At 62.8% G+C, this 19,699-nt stretch overlaps 3 protein-coding genes across 6 annotated transcripts; 1 reads left to right on the top strand and 2 right to left on the bottom strand.

Moving 5' to 3' along the window:
* Positions 1-862: 862 nt before the first annotated feature.
* Positions 863-3,778, bottom strand: DNASE1L2 (deoxyribonuclease 1 like 2). 2 transcript variants are annotated; one of them, XM_032327093.1, is made up of 7 exons: positions 2,628-3,778; positions 2,449-2,537; positions 2,261-2,344; positions 2,088-2,188; positions 1,910-2,022; positions 1,526-1,777; positions 863-1,187 (listed from the first exon to the last, which is right to left on the bottom strand). In XM_032327093.1, the coding sequence occupies exons 1-7, from the start codon at positions 2,769-2,771 to the stop codon at positions 1,134-1,136; spliced, it is 837 nt and encodes a 278-aa protein (XP_032182984.1). In that variant the 5' UTR covers positions 2,772-3,778; the 3' UTR covers positions 863-1,133. The 2 variants fall into 2 exon arrangements, with proteins under 2 accessions (XP_032182984.1, XP_032182983.1); XM_032327092.1 differs by having other exon boundaries at positions 863-1,777.
* A 108-nt stretch (positions 3,779-3,886) lies between these two features.
* E4F1 (E4F transcription factor 1) lies at positions 3,887-13,230 on the bottom strand. Of its 3 annotated transcripts, none has more exons than XM_032327082.1 (14): positions 12,995-13,223; positions 10,498-10,649; positions 9,584-9,689; positions 7,221-7,414; positions 7,016-7,136; positions 6,754-6,915; positions 6,496-6,662; positions 6,003-6,212; positions 5,610-5,715; positions 5,234-5,451; positions 4,821-5,019; positions 4,592-4,734; positions 4,460-4,522; positions 3,887-4,380 (listed from the first exon to the last, which is right to left on the bottom strand). In XM_032327082.1, the coding sequence occupies exons 1-14, from the start codon at positions 13,158-13,160 to the stop codon at positions 4,024-4,026; spliced, it is 2,364 nt and encodes a 787-aa protein (XP_032182973.1). In that variant the 5' UTR covers positions 13,161-13,223; the 3' UTR covers positions 3,887-4,023. The 3 variants fall into 3 exon arrangements, with proteins under 3 accessions (XP_032182973.1, XP_032182972.1, XP_032182974.1); XM_032327081.1 differs by having other exon boundaries at positions 5,610-5,718; XM_032327083.1 differs by having other exon boundaries at positions 4,362-4,380; positions 4,644-4,734; positions 5,610-5,718; positions 12,995-13,230.
* A 4,321-nt stretch (positions 13,231-17,551) lies between these two features.
* On the top strand, positions 17,552-19,014 carry PGP (phosphoglycolate phosphatase). The gene is given in 4 exon segments (XM_032328632.1): positions 17,552-17,789; positions 17,915-17,956; positions 17,959-18,537; positions 18,644-19,014. Coding segments are annotated over 4 exon segments (1,185 nt in total). The 3' UTR covers positions 18,970-19,014.
* Positions 19,015-19,699: the final 685 nt, after the last annotated feature.

Raw genomic sequence — 19,699 nt, forward strand, 5'->3', positions numbered from 1 at the left:
GTGGTCCAGAGACTAGGGGGAAGGGGCGTGGTGAGGGGCGGGGGAGGCAGACCTGGGGAGTCTGTCTGCGCTGCAGGACCCGCGGTCTGTCTTTGGAAAGATCACACTAGATTTGTCCAGACTCTTAAAGCTTTTTCCTCCATACACTTCAGGCCACTTCCCAGACCCACCACCAAGTGGAGTTGTTTCCAAAACCAGAAGCCTCACTGGGCCCCCATACCCTAGTTCTGCACATTCCCAGTCCCCAGGCGACAGGCTTCCCGGGATACGGGCCACGGTTCTCCCTGACAAGCCCTGGCCCAGCCCGGGGCTCCCGAGAAGGACCCTACCCAGGCTGGCCCCATGAAGGGGCTCTGCATCCACATCGGGTGTGTGGGTGGCACCTGCCTGGGCCGTGTGAGGAGTCCAGCCTGCTCACCACTGAAGGGCTCCCTGCACGTTGCAGAGCTGCATACTCGCGGGGCCTCCTGACTGCGTGTTCCTGCGTTACTGCACGGGGCCCCTCATATGCAGGTGTCTGCAAATCTGCAGGCCCCCGGGATTGGGGCGCGGGAGGGACACCAGGGGCTGGGAGGTTGGCCTTGCACATCAACACGGTGGATATGTTTTTACCCCAAGCGCACTCAGCCAGTGTTTGGAAGCGTCTGTGGTCTGTGCAATGAAAGGAAGCGACGGGCATGTCAGAGCCAGCATGGTCTTGGGATTATCCGTCCCCAGCAGGGAGTAAAATGGCCAGGCCGGACCTGTCCCATAGGGGCAGGGACCCAGGGCCCACTGGGCTGCGGGACCAAAGTTTGGGCCTCAGAGGGTTCAAGTCCTAAGAAAGGACGTGGAGGCCTTGAAGCCGACCAGCATGCGGTCCTGGCTGAGGGCCGGCTCGAGTTTATTGAGCACTGCCCTGTGCCCAGCGCTCTGCAGGCCACTCCTCACAAGCCTGGGAGGTAGACGGAGTAGCCCATTTCACAGATGGGCAAAACAGGCTGCGTGGTCCTGTGATGTTTCCTAGCCGCTCGTCCCACCAGCTCTGCCCTCAGCCTTGCTGGAGGCTGGCCAGCTCCCCACAAGGAGCCCTGCAGGACTGTTCTCCTGGCCTGAGTCTGGAGGCCGCTTCCCGGACCAGGCCTTGAGGGTTTTCAGTGCGACTTCAGAGTCACCTCCACAGGAAAATGGTCACTGATGGCGAGGGCCTGGAGAGGAAGCGGAGCCTGAGCCCCCTGCTGGGCAGCCTGCCCTCCCTCGGGCCCCACCTAGGAAAATGAGCAACCCCTCACTGCCTCCACTGCCCACACCCCTGTGCTGCCTGCCTCCCTATGCTGGCCAGGGATGGAGCCCACTGTGCTTGCTGCCTGCAGGTGGGCTGGGGCCCAGACTGGAGACACCCCCCGCCAAACCCCTGAGAAGAGGCAAGGGCATCTTCTGCCATCCCAGACGATCCCTTCAGCCAGAACTGAGCCTCTTAAGGGCTCTGTGTTCTGGGGCGCTGGTGCAGGGAGGGGCGCGCCCCCGCCCCCGCCGCAGCGCTCACCTGAGCCTGGTCCAGGCCGAACTCCTCCTGGAAGTTGTGCACGGTGGCCGACTGGGGCTTGAGGCTCCTGCGCAGGCGGGCGCCGCACGCCACGATGCGGTCATAGGCGCAGTCCGAGTTGCCCACGGTGGTGTCAGCGCTGTCTGGGATGAGCCACTTGAAGACCTCACTGCTGCGCAGGCGGACGGAAGGCCAGTCGCGCTCCCGCACGTAGTTGCAGTCGGCGTTGAAGTCGCCCAGGAACAGTAAGTCCTGCGGGGACCGCGGAGCCAGGGCTGAGCCCTCGGGCGCCGAACCCTCCCCGCGCAGCCCCCTCCCGCACACGCGCACCCTCCCCGCACCGCACGCCCCACACGCGCGCACAGGGGCAGGGGCGGGCCTTACGTCCGTGCCCCACTTGTCGATCACGTCCAGGTACACGTCGTAGAGAGCATCGATCTCCGCCACGGCCCGATGCGGCGCCGCGTGCAGCGGGATGAGCACCAACTCCCCGGCAGCTGCGGGAGGCACGGGTCAGAGGCGAGGCGGGGGGCGGGGTTTCCCGGGGAGGAGGGGGCCTCACCTGAGCCGGGGGCAGAGAACTTGACCACAAACGGTTCACGGCTGAAGGCGTCCTCCGGGTCCGGGTACTGGTACGTGTCCACCACCGACACCGCGTCCTTCCTGGGGGAACAAGGTGGGTAGGCGCGCTGAGCCGGCCCCTCCCGCCCCGCGTGCCCGGGCCCCGCCCCTCACCTGTAAACAAACAGGTACATTTCCTTGTACTGGTCCCGACCCAGGGGCTCGCTGCTCACGAAGCTGTACTTGTGCCTGGACACGCTGCAGAGACACGGGCCAGGCACCGGGTCAAGGCACGGTCCAGGCCATATCCGGGCCTGGACTCTGAACGCTGGGCCCTATCCACCCGCCCCTCCTCCCCACACCTGTTGATCTGCTCCATGAGAGCGGACACAGCGCTCAGGTCTGGGTCTCGCACCTCCTGCACCAGCGTGATGTCATAGCCAGCCAGGATCTGGGGGAGGGACGGGCAGATGCGGGGTCACCCGCGGTGGATTCACCCGGGAGGCCCAGCTGCTGCCCCGCCCCTGGTCCCTGGCCTCACTTGCGCAATGATGCTGCCACAGGCCGGGTCCGTCACTTTGCTGTCGCCAAAGCTCTGGATGTTGAAAGCTCCAATGCGCAGCGCGGCAGCTCCTGCGGCCCCCAGGACCCAGAGCGCGGCCAGTAGGACCTGGGGCCCACCCATGGTGGAGAGCAGGTGGGCTGGGAGGGACAGACGCGCTCCTGAGCGTGGACCTGGAGTCAGACACACCGAACTACCCGTCTGTGCCCCAGCCCTGGGGGACCGGCAAGGACCTGTGATTCAGAGGTCCAAGGAGGATCCTTCCCCTGCCTCTCCACCTCTCCCCAGTGGTGTGCTAGGTTTACCATGGCCATTCTACTCCTTGGGTAAACTGAGGCTCCAATAGAGGGACCTCACCCCCATCTAGGCTCCTGGTCAGCCCAGTCCCCAGACTCACCTGGGATGTGGATGGGGCGGTAAATGAGACTCAGGATCAAGGTCGGAGATTCAGGCTGGGGGTGTGTCTGTGGCAGGAGACTGACGCCTCGGGTTTGGTGGGGCAGGAATTGTAGGCCAGGGCCCAGGCGGGTATTTGAGGCCCTCGTCCAGGGAGGGGCTACACTGCTCTGGCCCCACCCCCTCTGTAGAGATGGACACTGGAACTGCTGGTTCCGGTTCCCAGGGAGAGCCCTGGGGGCAAGGTGGCAGGGGATCCACCCTGAGCTGGCGCTGGCACGAAGACCGTCAGAAGCAGGACCCTGATGACCCTGCTGGCTCTGCGAAACTGTGTCCAGACTGGACGAGAGGTCCGGCCACCCAAGGTCCAGCCCTTGTTCTTGTCCACGCACCCCCCCACCCCCAACTAGGTCACCCAGAATCTCCCTCCCTCAGGGGTGCCTCCTGAGGGAAGGCAGGCAGTCCATTCATTAAAGACCTTCCTGGTTGGTCTCCTGCTGCTTCTTCGTTGTCACCTCTGGATAAAAGGTCATGGTTCCTTGGCCTTCCAGCCTGGTCCCCTGCCCGTGCACCCCCCCCCAAACAGCCCCATGGTTGGAGGCTGTGAAGCAGCACCCCCTTCCACCCACCTCCATGGAGCTGGGGAAGACAGGGTCACGACTCCAGCTGGGCAGGGCGGCGGCAGCAGGCTGCCCGTCCACATGCCAGGGACACCCACGCACCCCGTGGTTGCCCTAGCTCCAGTGCCAGCCCTGGGAGGGGTGGCCAGGTACCTGAGTCTGCAGGGGGAGGGCTGGTGGGGGCCCCCAGGGGAAGCTGCCTGGGCAGTGGCATCACAAGTGGCAGGTTTTCGTGTTTTATTGTAAAGCAACAAAAAACTATTTACACTCCCACACCCACTCTGAACACCTGAATTCTATGCCCCCTCTTCTGTGGCTCCTTGCCCCTGCCCCAGCTCAGGAGCCTGCGGGCTGCCATACTAGACAATAACCGTTTGCACCTCGAGCTGGCCCTCGGGGGACGCGATGACCAGCTCGCCGGCGTGCTCCAGGATCTCAATGTCCTCTGACGAAACCATAGTCACAGTGGCCTGCTCGGTGCCAGTGGCGCCCGCACGGGCCGTGAGCACAGTGCCCTCGCTGATGGCCGAGGCCAGCGTCATGGCCACCTGCTCTGTCAGGCTCTCGGGTGTAGCGATGGTGATGGTGTCGGCTGCAGCCGCCTCTGGGCCCAGTCCTGCCTCCTGGTCCATGGTCACATTCTGCACGATGATCTGGTGCCCAGCACTGGCCTGGTGCACAATTTGCTGCACCACCTTCATGATGTGGCTGTCCACCTGCGGCGGCAGGCGGCTCAGCAGGTGGCTGTGGGGCAGGCGCCAGGCCACCCCCTCCGGCCCTTCCCCTGGCCCCCACCTCCGTCTGGGTGCCCTCGATGATCTCCGCGGCTTCATGGGTCTCTGCGTCATCCGCAGCGGCCTGGACGAGGGACAGAGGTCAGCCTGGCAGTTCTGAGCCCCAGCCCCACCCCAGCGGCCCCACACCCACTTCGATGATGTACTCCTGGGTGTCCGCCACCACGGACGAGAACTCCACCAGCACGGTGTGCGGGTCCTCGGCGAGCACGGTGGCGGCTGCTGTGGGGTTCTCCTCGGACACCAGCAGCTCTTCTACCTCCAGCAGGCAGCCCCCTAGGGGCGGGGGGCTTGGTCAGCAGCGCTGTGGCCCTCCCGGCCGCCCCCACCCCCACCCCCCACCGCTGCCCGGCGGCCCTGACCTTTCGTGCGCAAGTGCCGGTTAAGCGTGCCGTGCTCAGCAAAGCCGCGGCCACACCTGTAACACTTGAAGGGCTTCTCCCCCGTGTGGTGCCGCACGTGCCGCACCAGGGAGCCCTTCTCCCGGAAGCCTCTGCTGCAGAACGGGCACACGTGCGGCTTCTCCTCCAGGTGCGTCCGGAAGTGCACCTGCTGGGCATTCTGTGGGGCCCCACCGTCAGCACCCACCTGGCCTCGGCCGAGGCTCAGTATGCGGCTCTCCCACCCCCGCCACGGGCTGAGGGAAAGCAGGGGCTGAGGGAAAGGGCCCGGGCCGGGCAGGAGGGGCGAGGGGCTACGTGGGGAAGGGGGCACTGGGATCTGGCCCAGGACAGGGGAGCCTGCGGGTCATGGGGGTCAGGTGCCAGGGTCCCACCTTGGTCTTGTAGCACTTGCCACACTCGGGACACGGGTAGGGCCGCTCGTCAGAGTGGACGCGCCGGTGGCCACGGACGTGGGCGATGGTCTTGTAGAGCTTCCCACAGTCTCCACAGCGGAAGCGGCGCTCACGCACGTGGACCTCCTGGTGCTTCTTGAGCAGGTAGGCCTTGGGGAAGGCCTTGCCGCACTGCACGCACGTGAATGGCCTTGGCCCTGGGGTTATAGGTGAGGTCAGGCCAGGGCTGTCCCTCGAGGGCCTCCTGCCTGCTGACCGCCCAGGGACCAACCTAGCCCCCCACTGTACACCCAAGGCCCATCTGCTGCCAGGGCCACACCCCCTGCCACCCCCCATTCCGCACCTCGACACCCACCTGCATGGCCCCTTTTGTGGGCTTCCAGGGTGGCCGCCGTCGGGAAGGTCTCACTGCACTGAGGGCACGGGTGGGTCCTGGGCACAGTGGAGGCCCCACTGGCCACCTGCTGGGGGTGGGGGGTGGCCACAGCACGCTTCCAGCACCCACTGTGGGTGGGACCCCAGCAGTACTGAGGAGAACAGACCCATGGCAACCGCCTCCCCTCCCCGGTCCCACAAACTCCATCATGAGCCCCAGGAAGGCAGTGAACAGGGAACAAAGTTCCTGCAGAAGGGGCTCAATTTTTCTACCACAGGGAACACAGCAGGGAGGTAGCCGCTGGGCTGGACCAGTGACCCTGTAGCTGGGGTCCAGCCCCCACTGAAGTACGCCGGCAGCGCAGGCACCTACTGTCTCCACGGGCTCCACCTCCAGCAGCGGCAGCTCTGGGGTACCGTCTCCCAGGGCCTGGGGACTGGGTGCGGTGGGAGGGGCTGGCTCCAGGGCCCCCTCCTCTCCGGTGACGCGCTCAAGGACAATGCCGGAGTTCTGCATGGCCTGGTGCAGCAGGTTCTCACGGCCACTCTCGCTGGAACAGGGAAGCTCCTCGGGGCCCGGGGGCTGTAGGCACACGGTCCCCACTTGTAGCCACTGCACAGGACAGACCCTGCAGGGCCCAAACTGTGCGTACTCAGAAGAGCACTTCAAGGAGCCCCACAGCCCGCGCTCCCCACCCTCACTCTTCCTGCCCCCGGCCCCTTGCTGTCCTCTGGCCACTGGGGTCCTGCCTCCAGACTGAGCACCAGGAAGGCAGGCCAGGTCGGTCCTGTTCCCACTGGAGCCAGTGACCAGAACAGAGCCTGGCAGTGGACAGACAAAGGCCACTCCCCAGGGTGGCCCGTACCTCTGCAGCCAGGCCTTTCATGCCCAGGGGCAGCTCTTGCATCTGGACGTGGACTTCATGGATGACCGTGCCCTTGGCATCTGTCACCAGGTGAATCACAGGAGAGGTCTCCATAGGTTCTCCCGACACTGATGAAGATGGGACCGTCCCCATGGTGGAGCCAGACCCTTCAAGGCAGAAGCCAAAGAACTTTGAAAAAGCCCGCCCAGCAGGGTGGCCCCCAGGCCAGCGGCCAGGGTCAGGGCAGGGGGTCCCTACCTCGCTGGGCTGCGGGCGGGTCCTCCTTGCCGACAAGCACATCCTTGCTCATGCTGAAGCGGATTTTCTCTGTGCATGGGGTGAGAGACTTGAGGTGCCGGGTCAGTGCACCTGACTCCCGGAAGCTCTTCCCACACTTGGCACACTTATAGGGGCGCTCATCTGTGGAGAAAACAGAGTCAGCTCCAGGCAGGGCCAGCGGCCCCAGGGAAGGCGCGCCCAGAGCCACAGCCTCATAGCCCCTGGTCCCCGCCTGGCTCACCCGTGTGCCGCCGGTGGTGCCGGATGAGTGAGCCCTTGGTCCGGAAGGAGGCCCCGCACAGCTTGCACTCATGGTCCTTGCGGCTACTGTGGGTCACCATGTGGGCCTTGAGGATGCTGCCCTGGGGGGGAGGGGACAGTGGGGCTCAGGCGCTGCCGGAGCAGGAGGGGGAGGCGGCCCGCCCGCATGCAGCCCCGGGGCCCACCGTCTTGAAGGTCTTGTGGCACAGCACACACACGTAGCGGCCTTCCTCGTTCACCAGCAGCTTCACCTGAGCCTGCTGGCCCTCCCCGCCGAGCACAGGCCCCCGATGGCTGGGGCTGCCCGGGGCTTCTGCCATCTCGCCGTCCCCTGGCTCTGCCTCGGCAGCCACGATGACCTCTTTGATGTGTCCGCCGCCTGAAGAGAGGCTGGTCAGCCCGAGCCACCTCGGATCCCTCACTGGGAACACTGCCAGGCGGGCCGGGAGGAGGCAGTGCAGCTGTCCCGACCACCCTCCCGCCCTGGGGCCTGACACCTGCCCTGCGAGCCGGAGGCGCCTTGTCTGAGTCTGCAGAACCGCCAGGGGCACTCCAGGACCCCGAAACGGTTCCAGCGAGGAGCCCCAGCATGAGCAATGGTGCCCCCTCCTAAGTCTAGGGGCACAGGACTAGATGTAGGCAGGAGTTCTGCCACCCCCGGGGACAAGTGAGTGCCAGCATGGAGATGGGGGTGAGCCGTCTGCCCTGCTCACTGCCCCCCGGGGATTGCCCGCTATGTCTGGAGGCCGGGAGGGCTGGGGACACGTCTGGGGGCGCGAGCGCTCCTAGACACCTGGGACTGCCCGAGGGAGGAGGCCGGGCTTTAGCATCTCTCACGGGTGATGAAGAGATGTTGACAACGTGCAAAGCTAAGCTGTAAACACACTTCACAATTTCTGCTCTTAAAAATGACGTGTGGGGACCGGCTATAAAGCCACCCTTAGGAACTATCTCAGTCAGGCGGGCGGTGTTTTGACGAGCCACTCTCCCAAACAGAACGGAAGCGCTGTGACTCAGAAATAATTAGGGGCATCTCTCGCCCGTGCCCTGGCTGACGCGCCTGAGCTCTATCTCTCCTCCGCCCCAGATGCAAACTTCTGAAAGGACCCGGACTTCTGCCAAACAAGGACTTGAGACAGAGCGTGGCGCAACAGGCAGTGGATGGAGGGGTCAAGGAAGAAGGAACGTGGCTGCCCGAGTCCAGGGAGGAAATTCAAGTTTGTCCGCAGGGAAGAGGCAGGAGGGCCTGGTACAGGCACCCCTCCACAGCCCCCACCCACTGAGGCCCCCGGCCCGGCAAGGACTAAGATGCCCCGAGTCCTGAGATGCCAGCAACTGGCTGTTTCAGACTCTAGCTGACCTGGACCAATGAGCAGCTGACATCAAGGGGACATCTGGGGCACCCAAGGGGGCAAGAGAGGCAGGAGGTGCCAGAGAGGAGCCCCCCCCCCAAGCTAAGGGCAGAGCAGCCGAGCAGCAGGTGTGGGCCAGCTGGAGGCTGGGGTGCTGTGAAGGGACCTGGCGGGCCAGGGGTCCGGAACCTGTAGGTTCCCTCTGAGCCCAGGGAACTTGTTTCCTACATGACACCACTCATGCCATGCCGGAGCCAGAGCGCAGCCCCACCTCCGCCATGACAACAGTCCTGTCCCCGAGCAGCACAGGCAAACGTCCCCGTCCACAGGAATGTCAGACAGCACCGAGAGCGGGACAGGTGTCCTGCCGCCCCCCGAAGCGGGACTTCAGCAGAAAAGCCTACTCTGACATTCCCCGCCCTGAGGTCTCCTCCGTCTCTCTTCCCGCCCCAGCTGTCCCTAGGGCTTCATGAGGCCGAGTTCCTCCTGTTGCCCAAACCTGCACCTGCCAGGCCGCCCACTCACACACCTGCCAAGACTCCTGCCCCGCACAGCGCCAGGGACTGACTACAGCCTCCCCAGCCTCCTTCCCTGTAGGGACACGCCCAGCCCCTGGCTGCCCTTTGAAGGGTCCCCTTCCCAGTCCAGACCTGTCAACACCCCTCTCCTACCTCAGTAGAGCACCCGAACTTAAAAAGAGCCACAAGGAGGCTGACCTGGCTCCACACGCTCATAAAAGCCAGGTGCGCATCAGGGCACGCGTCACCACCCCCACACGGGAGGGGACGGCTAAGGTCAGACAGCAGGTCAGGACAGAGCTGGAGCAGCAAGTGCGTCCCGAGCTCCCCCAACCTGACCCTTCAGAGCCAACCACGGGTTAGGGAGCAGGACCGGGGGTGGTAGAAAAATAGTGAAGGTTCCAGAAGGACCCGGGAAAAAACAGTCTGGGGAAGCAGCAGCAGGACACAGAACACCCAGCAAGAACTCTGAGTATAGGCCGTACGCCTCCCCTCTCCCGGCAGGGCCCGCTGCCCGGTGCTCGGCCCTCCTCAGCCAGGCCTTGCTCTCAGGCGAGCAGAGAGACAGGGTGGCAAGGGTCCCCAGCCTCCAGTGCTGATCACAGACAGCTGACAGGTCAGCAACAGCTGTGCGGAAAGCGACATGAGGACAGCCACGGTGGGACCGTGCTGGCTTACCGACGATGTCAGGTGTGTGGCTCATGTCTGCTGTCAAAGCGGCCGCCTCCACCACGATGTGGGCCACAGTGATGGGCTCCTCCGGGCTCGCCACCGCTGGCACCACCTATTGAGGGGGGACAGGGGACACACAGGACTCAGCTGTGGGGCTCCAGAGCGCCCCTGGCTTGGAGAGGAAGGCTTGGGTTTATGTCCCTGCAGAAAGGCTGTGGTAGGGCCTTTCATCTCCTCCAGCATCTCTCCTGTCCCTGCCCTGAGCCTGACTCCCGCCTGGTCCCTCCACTCCAGGCCTAAGGGGTCAGCACCATCACTCAAACGCCACTGGCCACCATGGGCGCAACGCAGAGCACTGAGCACCCTTGTGGAGAAGGGCTCCAGGGGGAGGTGGCCCCACCAGCCCCAGCCAGGGGAGCAAGGGAAAGAGCCCCAGGTACGTGTGACTGGGGGTCTTCCTGGAGGAAAGGGCACCACCGGGAGGGGCTGGGGAAGGGCACAGGGTCAGAGTGAGACAGGTGTGAGCCCTGTGACTTCTGGGCCATTCCCTGTGATGACCTGAGGTAGCCCCTTTCCCAAGTCTACACGATGAGGATGATGAGAGTGAGGGTGCTGTGTCCCTTAACGAGACCACGTGTGTAGTCTAAGCATGCACACGATGCCACAAAGTCAGCCACTTTCACGATAAGGGGGCTCCCACCCTTGGTGGGATCCTGAGGAACTGTGTGTACACAGCAGGAGACAAGCCCTGAGGCAAGACGGGTCCTGAAGTTCCAAGAAAGGAGGGACCTCAACTGCACAAGCTCTGGCCAGAGGCCGGGGGGAGCCAGCTGCACTCACCGCCCCACTGGCTGTCAGGGGAGCCCCGGGGGGCAGCAAACACATGCACGGGTATGTGCAGGGCGGGGGTGGGCGCTCACCTCCTGGCCCAGCAGCGCACCAGCAGCAGGGGCTGCAGGCGAGGCCTCCTGGGTGGCCCGCTGGCACACCTTCTGGAGCTTGTGCTGAACAAAGTCTTCCAAAGCAGTGAACTCCGCCTGGCAGCGGCCACATCTGTGCACGTCATCCTCATCTGCAAAAAACCTGTGGTCACTGGGGCTCGGGAGGCCTCCAGGCCCAGGGGGCCATCAGCAGCAAAGGTAGCTTCCCCAGCTTCCCATGGAGGCCCGGGATGCCAACCCGCATCCTCCAAGGGTCTGCAGAGAGGCACCCACAGCAGGGAGGGCAGCACCCAGCAGGCAGCGGCCCTGCCCATACAGGTAGGCTGCGGAGACCCACTGAGGTTGTGTATCCCTAGCCCCCACTTCAGAGATGAGGGAACAGAGGCTCAGGGGCAGCTAGGAGGTGGGGGGATCCGCCCATGCCAGTCTGGGGGAGTGGGGGATTAAGACTGTTGGGCTATCTGTATGCCCTTCGGCACCTCTGGGTCCATCTGCTTGTCTATAAAATGGGCCAACGCCTTTTACAGTGTACAGTGCAGTGGGCATCAGTGTACTGAAGCCCGCAGGGCTCTGCCTGAGAGGCCAGCCCTCAGCAAATGCAAAAGAGGCAGCACACCCTGACCCATAACCCTCTTTCCCCACTGACTTGCTGCGTCATTGTTTCTGAACAGGTTCTGTTCTCCTGAAGACACTTGGGGGAAAACTTCCCAGAGAGGCTCCACACCCCCAGGAACATCACACCTGAGCCCCCTCACCATGTAGGCTGACCAGCCAGTGGCTGCCCCAGGTCCTATGGAAGAGACTTCCCACTCACTGAATCCCTACTGGGTGCCAGACACCTCACTGGGGATGTCACCAAATCCAACCAGCACCCTGGGGAAATAAAGATGACTATTCTCATTCTAGAAAAATGACCTGAGATTCAAGGCCACCCCGCTGGTGAAGTGTTAGGACCAGAGGCTGAACCTGAGGGTCTACACTGGAAGGCCTGCCATTTGCACAATGGGATGAGGGGATGTCCCTTGTGCATCCATAAAAGTCTTCCACAAAAGTTCACCAGTTCCCACCACCTCACATGTGGTCCCACATCAAGGTCGAACACAGGGCTAGCACAGAGAAGGAGCCCAGTCAATGTCTTCTGAACTAATGAGCAAAGGAAAGCCTAAACCACAGCCATGAGTGGCCCACAGAAGACCACCGTCCCCTCCAGGTGGCTCACGGTCATGAGCCAAGCACTGAGATGCCCACCACCCTCTTAACTGTCCCACCGGGCAGGTCAAGTCTGACTCAGCGTTACCCAACGCAGAAGGGGACCGGCTGTGCCACACAACACGGACAGAGCTGGGGGTGAGCCCAGCAGGGCACGGCAATCGAAAAAGAGATCCCTCTCCGGGGTGGCACTGCCTCTAATGGTCCCCCCTCCCCCAGCTGGAATTAGAAGGAGCGAAGAAAACAATGTACTGAGAATAGGAGTTCTGTGGGGAGAGAGACTACCACCCCAATATCACCAGCCAGCCCCCTCCTCTCGGGCCAAGCTGGAGAGCTGAGGACAGAGACACTCCTGTCTGAAAAGCTATCAGGGCACCTGTGGGCCCGCCCTGGGTGTGCTGGCTCAGCGGGTCCCCACGTTGCTCTATCTTCCTTGTCACCACAGCCCTGGGAGGCAGCACAGCCCAGAAGTTAGGGGACCTGGCAGAGGAGTCACACAGTCTTGCTACTTACTCCCTGGGTGACCTGGCCGCTTTGACATCTTTGGACCTCAACAACAACAGTAGGAGACTCCATAGTTGGTTTTAAGATGAAAGCGCCCAATGCGGGGTAAGTGCTTAACACGTTATTAGCAGCAGCAGCCCCCTCCCCATTCTGTAGGGAAAGGGAAGCTCACCAGCCCAGGGTCAACCAGCCAGAGAGCAGCAGATCCGGGCCGGAGCTCCCAGGCTGGTTGCAGAGCACCGGCTCCGCACCACTGGGCCCTGCTGCGGCCCCAGGGGCGAGCTCGGAGCCCGGACCCCCGGAGCCCCGCCCCCAGCAGTCTCCAGCCCCACCCCAGCCAGGGCTCTAGAGGCCCGTCAGGTGCCGTGGAAGAGGGCCCAGAGGAGAGCAGGGCCGTGCCCATGCAGGCGAAGACGGGCCGGAACGCAAGCCTGAGGGGCCAGGCTGGCCGTGGAGGCAATGGCAGAGGCCTCCACGGGCAGCCCCAGAGGTCTGGCCACCTGTGAATATCCGTGAGTGGATATTGAGGCCCGCGGGGTGACGGGAGCCCCGCAGGAGAGGCCTGAGGGTCTGAGGAAGCCTGGGGGGCTCGTGGAGGGCTACGCAGGACTCCCTTGGGGAGCCGGGAGGTCCGCAAGGAACCGGGATCTGGGACCGTCTGTCGCGTCCGCAGCTCAGGCCATCGGGGCCTCCTCCAGCCAGGACTGAGTTGTCCACATCCCGGCCGCGCCCGACCCCGTCAGGCCCCGTCAGGCCCTGTTACCTTCCTCGCTAAAGGGCGCCGGGAGGCCTAGGAAGCCGCCAGGGGCCAAGGCCGCCGCCGCCGCCGCCGCCGCCGCGACCCCGCCCTCGCCCGCCTCCCGCCCGGCTTCGGCCCGGGCTTCTGCCGTATGCGCGGCCGTCACCCGCACTGCCATCGCGCCCTCCATGTCGCAACGCGCCGCAGGAAGATGGCGGATTTACGACCGTGTCGTCATAACAACGGGCCGCGCTGAGGAGAGCGAGAGAGAACGACGAGAGGAGGGCGGGGCCAGACCGGTTTGACAGACAGCCGGCGGGGCGGAGTCTAGGAGGAGGAGCCTGGAACGGCAGAGGCGACGCCAGACTCCCAGAGAGAAGGCACGGGGCGGGGCTGCTCGGGGGCGTGGTTACAGTGGAGAGGGCAGAGAGGCGAAGGGGCAGGGTCAGAGGCGGTCCCTCGGGGCGGGGCTTAGTGCGGTAGGGTCGCGGCCCCGCGGGAGGAGCGGAGGGCTAGGTTCCCATCGCTGTCGGGCCGGGGACCCGCAGGGATTGTAGAGGCTGGCGGGTGGCCCGCGGGACACTGCCCCCGCTCCGACAAGTAGTGTGGTGCTCACCGCCGTGGCCCTACCGCCTCGGGTCAGAACCTTCCTTGTTGGTTGTCGGGTCACAAGAAGAACCCGAATTGGAGTTGGCTCTCGGGTAGCTTCACTAACCCTTCTACACTAATGCATTTCTTTTAAATTGTAATAAATACCCACAAGATTTACCACTGGTCACATTTAACGCATTCACAGTATTGTGGGAACATTAGCAACATCTAGTTCCGGAACCTTGTCCGGAAGGAAAGGGAAACCTGTCCCCTTAGCACTCCCGTTCTCTCCTACTCCCGGCCTCTGGCAATCACTTTCTGCCCGTCTGGCTTTGGCTTTTCTGGACATTCTCAATTAAGTGGAATTACACATGTAGTCTTAGGTCTGGCTTGTTTGGCTTAACATAATGTTTGCCAGATTCATCGATGTTGTAGCATGACCATACATCATTTTTTTATAGCTGAATAATACTCCATTATCTGCATAGACCAGAATGTATTCATGCACCGCATTTGGGTTGTTCCCACCTTTTATACTTATTAAGAATAATGCTACCATGAACGCGTGCAGACAAACTCCTTTTATTCTTTCTAAGACAGTCTTTAGTTCTCTCTTTGAAGCTAAGCGCCATACAGGACTTTTTCATTTGATATCAATCATCCCCATTTTGAAGAGGAAGAACTGAGGCACAGAACTGATAGGATGCTTGCCGGAGGGCAGACTGGAGACTCAAAGTCTGTCCAGAGCCATGGGCTGGAAACCCACAGGGTGTGCTCTCCCAGCTCAGTTATTTTCTGTGACCCAGCCCAGTGCTGGATGCCAGAGACTCAGATGAATCAGAGCTGGTCTCCTCCAGCAAGGCTGGTCTCCAGGCAAGACCAGGCAGAGACACAAGGGCCCAGGCAGAGAGTGGGCAGCTCTGCCCTGGGAAGGACACCAAGCAGAGACTGTCTCCATGTCGGGGATGCCCAGCTGGGGCCCCGGGGACCCTCAGCCTGGCAGGAGCAAGGGATGTGTGAAGCACAAGTCAGATCATTGGAGGTGGGGCTGGGGTAAGGGTGAGGCTGCTTTCTGCAGGGGACTTGCTCACTGTTGCAGGAGTTTAAGCAGATGGAGTGACAGCATTTCAAAAGGATCCCTCTGGCTACTGTGCAGAGAAAGGACCACAGAAGCAAGGAGATCCCAGATGGATGGTCTCTGAGAAGGACCAACAAGAGGAAGAACAGGTGAGGGCATGTGGCAGGGGCGCTGGGGAGGGAGGACCAGGACGACACCTCAGTTCAGGTAGTGCTGAGGAGTACTAGGGGAACCGATGTCAGAGAGACTGAGTAAGCACCCAGGATAATGGAGTGGGGAAGAATCTCAAAGGTGGAGAGGACAGCCTGCGTGTGGGTGACCAGGAGGAGCTGACCCAGGGGAGACAGAGAGCCTGCCCTGCTGTGTGCTCCAGAGCCATGTCAGGCTCCCCAGGAGTCGGAAAAAGGCCTCTTGATCCAGTGACTCCCATGTCCTGCCTCAGCCAGAGCCCAGGCAGGCTAGTGGACAGACCTGAGGTCTCTGAAAGGCAGAGTGGCCAGTGGAAGACAGGAAAACTAGAGTCCCCCTTCCCCCGAGATGGCCTCCTCCTGTCCCACCCAGCCCTCAGAATGGGCTCTAGCTGCACACTGTTTGACATTCAATGCTCTGGTCACAGAAACACCAGCCCCCTTTATGAGGACTGCTCAATCTCTGTTCTTTGGATTTACTTTAATTTATTTAACCAACCCCATGTTGAAGAATTTTTAGATTGTTACCATTTTTTTTTTTTTTTTGCCACTTGAATCCTTTTTCAATGACTCCCATTTTTACTTGGCTCATTAGAAGCAAAACCATCTGTGAAAACACAGATTCGAATGCTGCTTGCGTTTTCTAATACAATTTAAGTCCTTGCAAGGCTATTAAAATTAAATAGAGTCTGTTCTTGGGCCATCTCCATTTAAGCCCCATTCAGCTTGCAGGCAGGGCTTCCTGAAGAGGGGAACCCTGGCGCCAACCATTCACAGGTGAGCATCTACTATGTGTCGGGGACACCCCGTGATCGTGGGGTGCTCCTCTCCCATCTCCCATCCAGACACAGGGCATCTCACACCTTACTTCTCCCCGCCACCCGCCTACATGAAGTGTACCAAGTGCACCATCCCTTCTAGCTTCTGGCAGGACCTCATCCGTAACAATGTCCTCTCCTGTTCCAGACCATTCCGTCCTTCCCACTACGCTGGCTCAGGCCCTACAACTCCCAGGGAATGTTAAGGCAAACAGGTGTGACACAGCTCCACTCTGGAGTCACCTGGGTTTAATCCCAGCTCTGCATTGTCCAGCTAGTGACTCTGTGTGACTCAGTCTCCTCATCCATGAATGGGGACACAAACAGTCCCTGCCTCCTAGGGCCCTCTCATCCAACAGCAAAATGCAGGTAAGGAGCAGTGCTCAGCGCCTAGATATTTACTGGATGCCCAGGAAACCAAAACAACTGGGCAGTATTTTCCAAGCCGGCCGGTGGCTGGGCAGCCGTAAGACTTCCTATTCTGGTCAGTGTATACACTAGATGTTTCTGGGTGGTGAACAAACCCGGTGCTTCCCAGAGTCAGCTCCACACCAAAACTAAGTGGGAAGAGGCAGGGAGGAAGTCTCCCCTTGTGGGTAGTGGGTACATCAGGCAGGAATATTCTGCACGCCCTTGTGAACCATGGCCCTTCAAACGTCCTCCAGGAGTTCCCCGGGGCCGGCAGAGACCAATAGAAACAAGCCGGGTGTAAATAAGCAGGGCCCTAAGGGAACTAAGGTCACTGGTTTACCTCATGGGTTTGGGGGGGGGGGGGCGGTGGGTCCAAGCTGACTTTTGGAGATCTGGGGCCCAAGAGAACAGCAGCGGTTGACACCCTGGGAGCTGAGAGGCTGGGTGGCCTGGCACAGGGTAGACTTTCAGGAAACCGGGGCCCTTCAGAGCTCTGCTACCTGGCCCGATGGAGCGTAGTTAACAAGCGAGCGCCTACCGGTGTGAACCTGAGGCTCCCCTCCCAAGTAGACTTCACCCAAGAGAAATGACTGCCTGGGTCCCCGAATGGCTGCGTGGGAACCAGAACGTCCATGCAGGTATTATTTACAGCGCTCCCAACCTGGAGACCGCACAGTGTCGCTCAACTGCGAAACAGACACACAGGGGTGTATTCTTAGGACAATGAGCACGCGCGGCGGGACGGCCCCACCGACGGGCTGCTGAGCCGCAGGAGCAGCCCGTGCTTACGTCCCGGCGCTGAGACCATCTGGAAAGGCAGGGGAGGCTGTGACTCACCCCGCGGCGACAGGCTCGGGGAAGTGGCCGGGGGAGGGGATCGCTCGAGCCTGGAGAGGGGCCGCCAGGCAGCTTTCTGCCGCGACGGAGAGGCCCCGGCGCGATCCGGGCCGCGTTTGCCCGGGCGTCTATGCCGCCGCGCGGCACACCGGACGCGCGCACTTCACTGAGGTTGTGCCTCACGAGAGTCGGCCGGGGCCCCCACAGCACCGCGGCCGGCGAGCGGGGTCGCGCGGCCCCGAGCCCGGCGCCGGCAGTTACCGGCTCACGTGACCCCTGAGGCAGCCCCAAGCGCCCGGCCCTGCTAAGGCCCCGGGAGGGGGCTCCGCGCACGTCTGGAAGCGGGAACGCCGGGCCCGCCGGGACAGAGCCCCGGGCTGGCCCTCAGCAGCGGCCTTACTCCGCCACGCGCCAGCGGCGTGTCCGCGGCGTGTCCCGGGCGGAGGACACCGCCCGGCGCCGCCCACGCGAAGGTGCGGACGTGACCCGGGCCCGAAGGGGACAGCGGCTCCCCGCCCCCCTCCACGTCCTGCCGGCTCCGGACCGCGGAGAAGCCAGCCAATCCGCAGCCGGCCCGGCCCGGGGTCACTCCATTAAAGGCCTCCGTCACCTAAGCTGACCACGCGCCACCAATGGGCGAGCCGCCCGGGGGCCGCCAATGAGCAGCAGCCTTACGGCCAGCGCCGGCCCCGGGCTGCTCTGCAGCGTTTCCGCAGTGAACGCTCCACTCCGAATGCCGGTTGGCTCCCTGCCAGCCAATCAGCGGGGAACCCCGGGCCCGTCAGCCAATGGCCGCCCGCCTCCCCGCGCCGGGCCGCGACGGTTGGCGCTGAGCTCCCGCAGCCCGCGGGAGGCGGGGGCGGATTGGCGCAGGCGGCGTCCAATGGGCGGCGAGCGCGAGCAGCGGAGCCAATGAGCGCGCCGGGGGCGGTGCGGGCGCGGCGGCGGGCGGCTGCAAGGAGCGGCCGGTGGCGGCGGCGGGCGGCGGCCGGTGGCGGCGGCGGCCATGGCGGCGGCTGAGGCCGGCGTGACGACGCCCGCTGCGTGCGGCTGAGCGCCGAGCGGCCCGGGCGCTGCTGGCCGACGTGGACACGCTGCTGTTCGACTGCGACGGCGTGTTGTGGCGCGGCGAGACGGCCGTGCCGGGCGCGCCCGAGGCCCTGTCGGCACTGCGGGCCCGCGGCAAGCGCCTGGGCTTCATCACCAACAACAGCAGCAAGACCCGCGAGGCCTACGCCGAGAAGCTGCGGCGCCTGGGCTTCGGCGGCCCGGCGGGGCCCGGCGCCGGCCTCGAGGTCTTCGGCACGGCCTACTGCACCGCGCTCTACCTGCGCCAGCGCCTGGCGGGCGCGCCGGCCCCCAAGGCCTACGTGCTGGGCAGCGAAGCCCTGGCCGCCGAGCTGGGGGCCGTGGGCGTCGCCTGCGTGGGCGTGGGGCCCGAGCCGCTGCAGGGCGACGGCCCCGGCGCCTGGCTGGACGCGCCGCTGGATCCCGACGTGCGCGCCGTCGTGGTGGGCTTCGACCCGCACTTCAGCTACATGAAGCTCACCAAGGCGGTGCGCTACCTGCAGCAGCCCGGCTGCCTGCTCGTGGGCACCAACATGGACAACCGGCTCCCGCTGGAGAACGGCCGCTTCATCGCGGGTCCGTGCGGCCCGGGGGCGCGGGGTGGGGGCGGGCCTCGGGCACCTCCTCCCCTCTGACCCCGGGTGCTCCCCTCTCTTCCCTCCTCTACGTCTCCGCCCCGCAGGTACCGGCTGCCTGGTCCGAGCCGTGGAGATGGCCGCCCAGCGCCAGGCCGACATCATCGGGAAGCCGAGCCGCTTCATCTTCGACTGCGTGTCCCAGGAGTACGGCATCAACCCGGAGCGCACCGTCATGGTGGGAGACCGCCTGGACACGGACATCCTCCTGGGCGTCACCTGTGGCCTGAAGACCATCCTGACCCTCACCGGAGTTTCCACTCTAGGGGATGTGAAGAGTAATCAGGAAAGTGACTGTATGTCTAAGAAGAAAATGGTCCCTGACTTCTATGTTGACAGCATAGCTGACCTTTTGCCTGCCCTTCAAGGTTAAAGATTTAGTGTCTTTAATCTCCAGAATAAAACGAATTGAAAACCACTTACCCAAATTAATAGGTGGGGCTTAAGCATCCGCTCAGCTAGGTGGCTTCAAACAGTATACTTGGAGTTAAGTAAAGGCACTAGTTGTTAACCTTGGAAGTAAACGTTTGGGGGGGCGATATTGTTTACAGATGCTTCTATTGGAAGATGCACTTTTAAACCTGGAGGGCATTTTGGGGGTCCTGGGCTTCGCGTGCCATTGACAAGGACAGGCTTAGCATCTGTCCAGGATTCAGGTGACCTCAGGGTGGTTACCCAGCCTGCTGATGGGCCCCAGGCAGGTCTAGGGATGTTAGATGTTTCATTGAAGATTTCATTCAGGGATCAGGCCCCCCCTTCCAGGCCAAAGGGGAGAGCGGTCTGATGATTTTGACTGTTGTGAGAAACTTGTACAAACAGACGCACGGCCTGTTGCTGTGGTGATCTGCAGGGGAGCCTGCTGTGGCGTCCCAGCCCCTCACCTGCAGGGTGGGAGTGGAGGACAGCGCTGCTCCCAATGGTGTCTCCCTGTCCTTGGGGTGCAGGGTGCTGACCTCACCACCGCCCCACACTTCCTTAAAAACCATTCTGATGTCACAATCAAGTGTCTGTTCCGTTTCAGATACCCAGGGCTGCCACACCTTATATGTGATCACGGAGTTCTGTAAACTCAGTCCAGCTAAGCCTCAGCTTTCTCAAATGTG

The sequence above is a fragment of the Mustela erminea genome, chromosome 20 (genome assembly GCF_009829155.1).
Source record: "Mustela erminea isolate mMusErm1 chromosome 20, mMusErm1.Pri, whole genome shotgun sequence".
In the NCBI taxonomy this organism is placed as follows: domain Eukaryota; kingdom Metazoa; phylum Chordata; class Mammalia; order Carnivora; family Mustelidae; genus Mustela; species Mustela erminea.

Bases quoted from the DNA above. Each gene is read 5' to 3' on its own strand.
- DNASE1L2 (XM_032327092.1), bottom strand. From the start codon at position 2,771: ATGGGTGGGCCCCAGGTCCTACTGGCCGCGCTCTGGGTCCTGGGGGCC. The intron at 2,538-2,627 runs GTGAGGCCAGGG...TCCCTCCCCCAG, and splicing joins GTGGCAGCATCATTGCGCAA to ATCCTGGCTGGCTATGACAT. The intron at 2,345-2,448 runs GTGTGGGGAGGA...GTGTCTCTGCAG, and splicing joins CTCATGGAGCAGATCAACAG to CGTGTCCAGGCACAAGTACA.
- E4F1 (XM_032327081.1), bottom strand. From the start codon at position 13,160: ATGGAGGGCGCGATGGCAGTGCGGGTGACGGCCGCGCATACGGCAGAA. The intron at 9,690-10,497 runs GTGAGCGCCCAC...CCCCCTCAATAG, and splicing joins GTGCGCTGCTGGGCCAGGAG to GTGGTGCCAGCGGTGGCGAG. The intron at 7,137-7,220 runs GTGGGCCCCGGG...CCTCCCCCCCAG, and splicing joins GCCACAAGACCTTCAAGACG to GGCAGCATCCTCAAGGCCCA.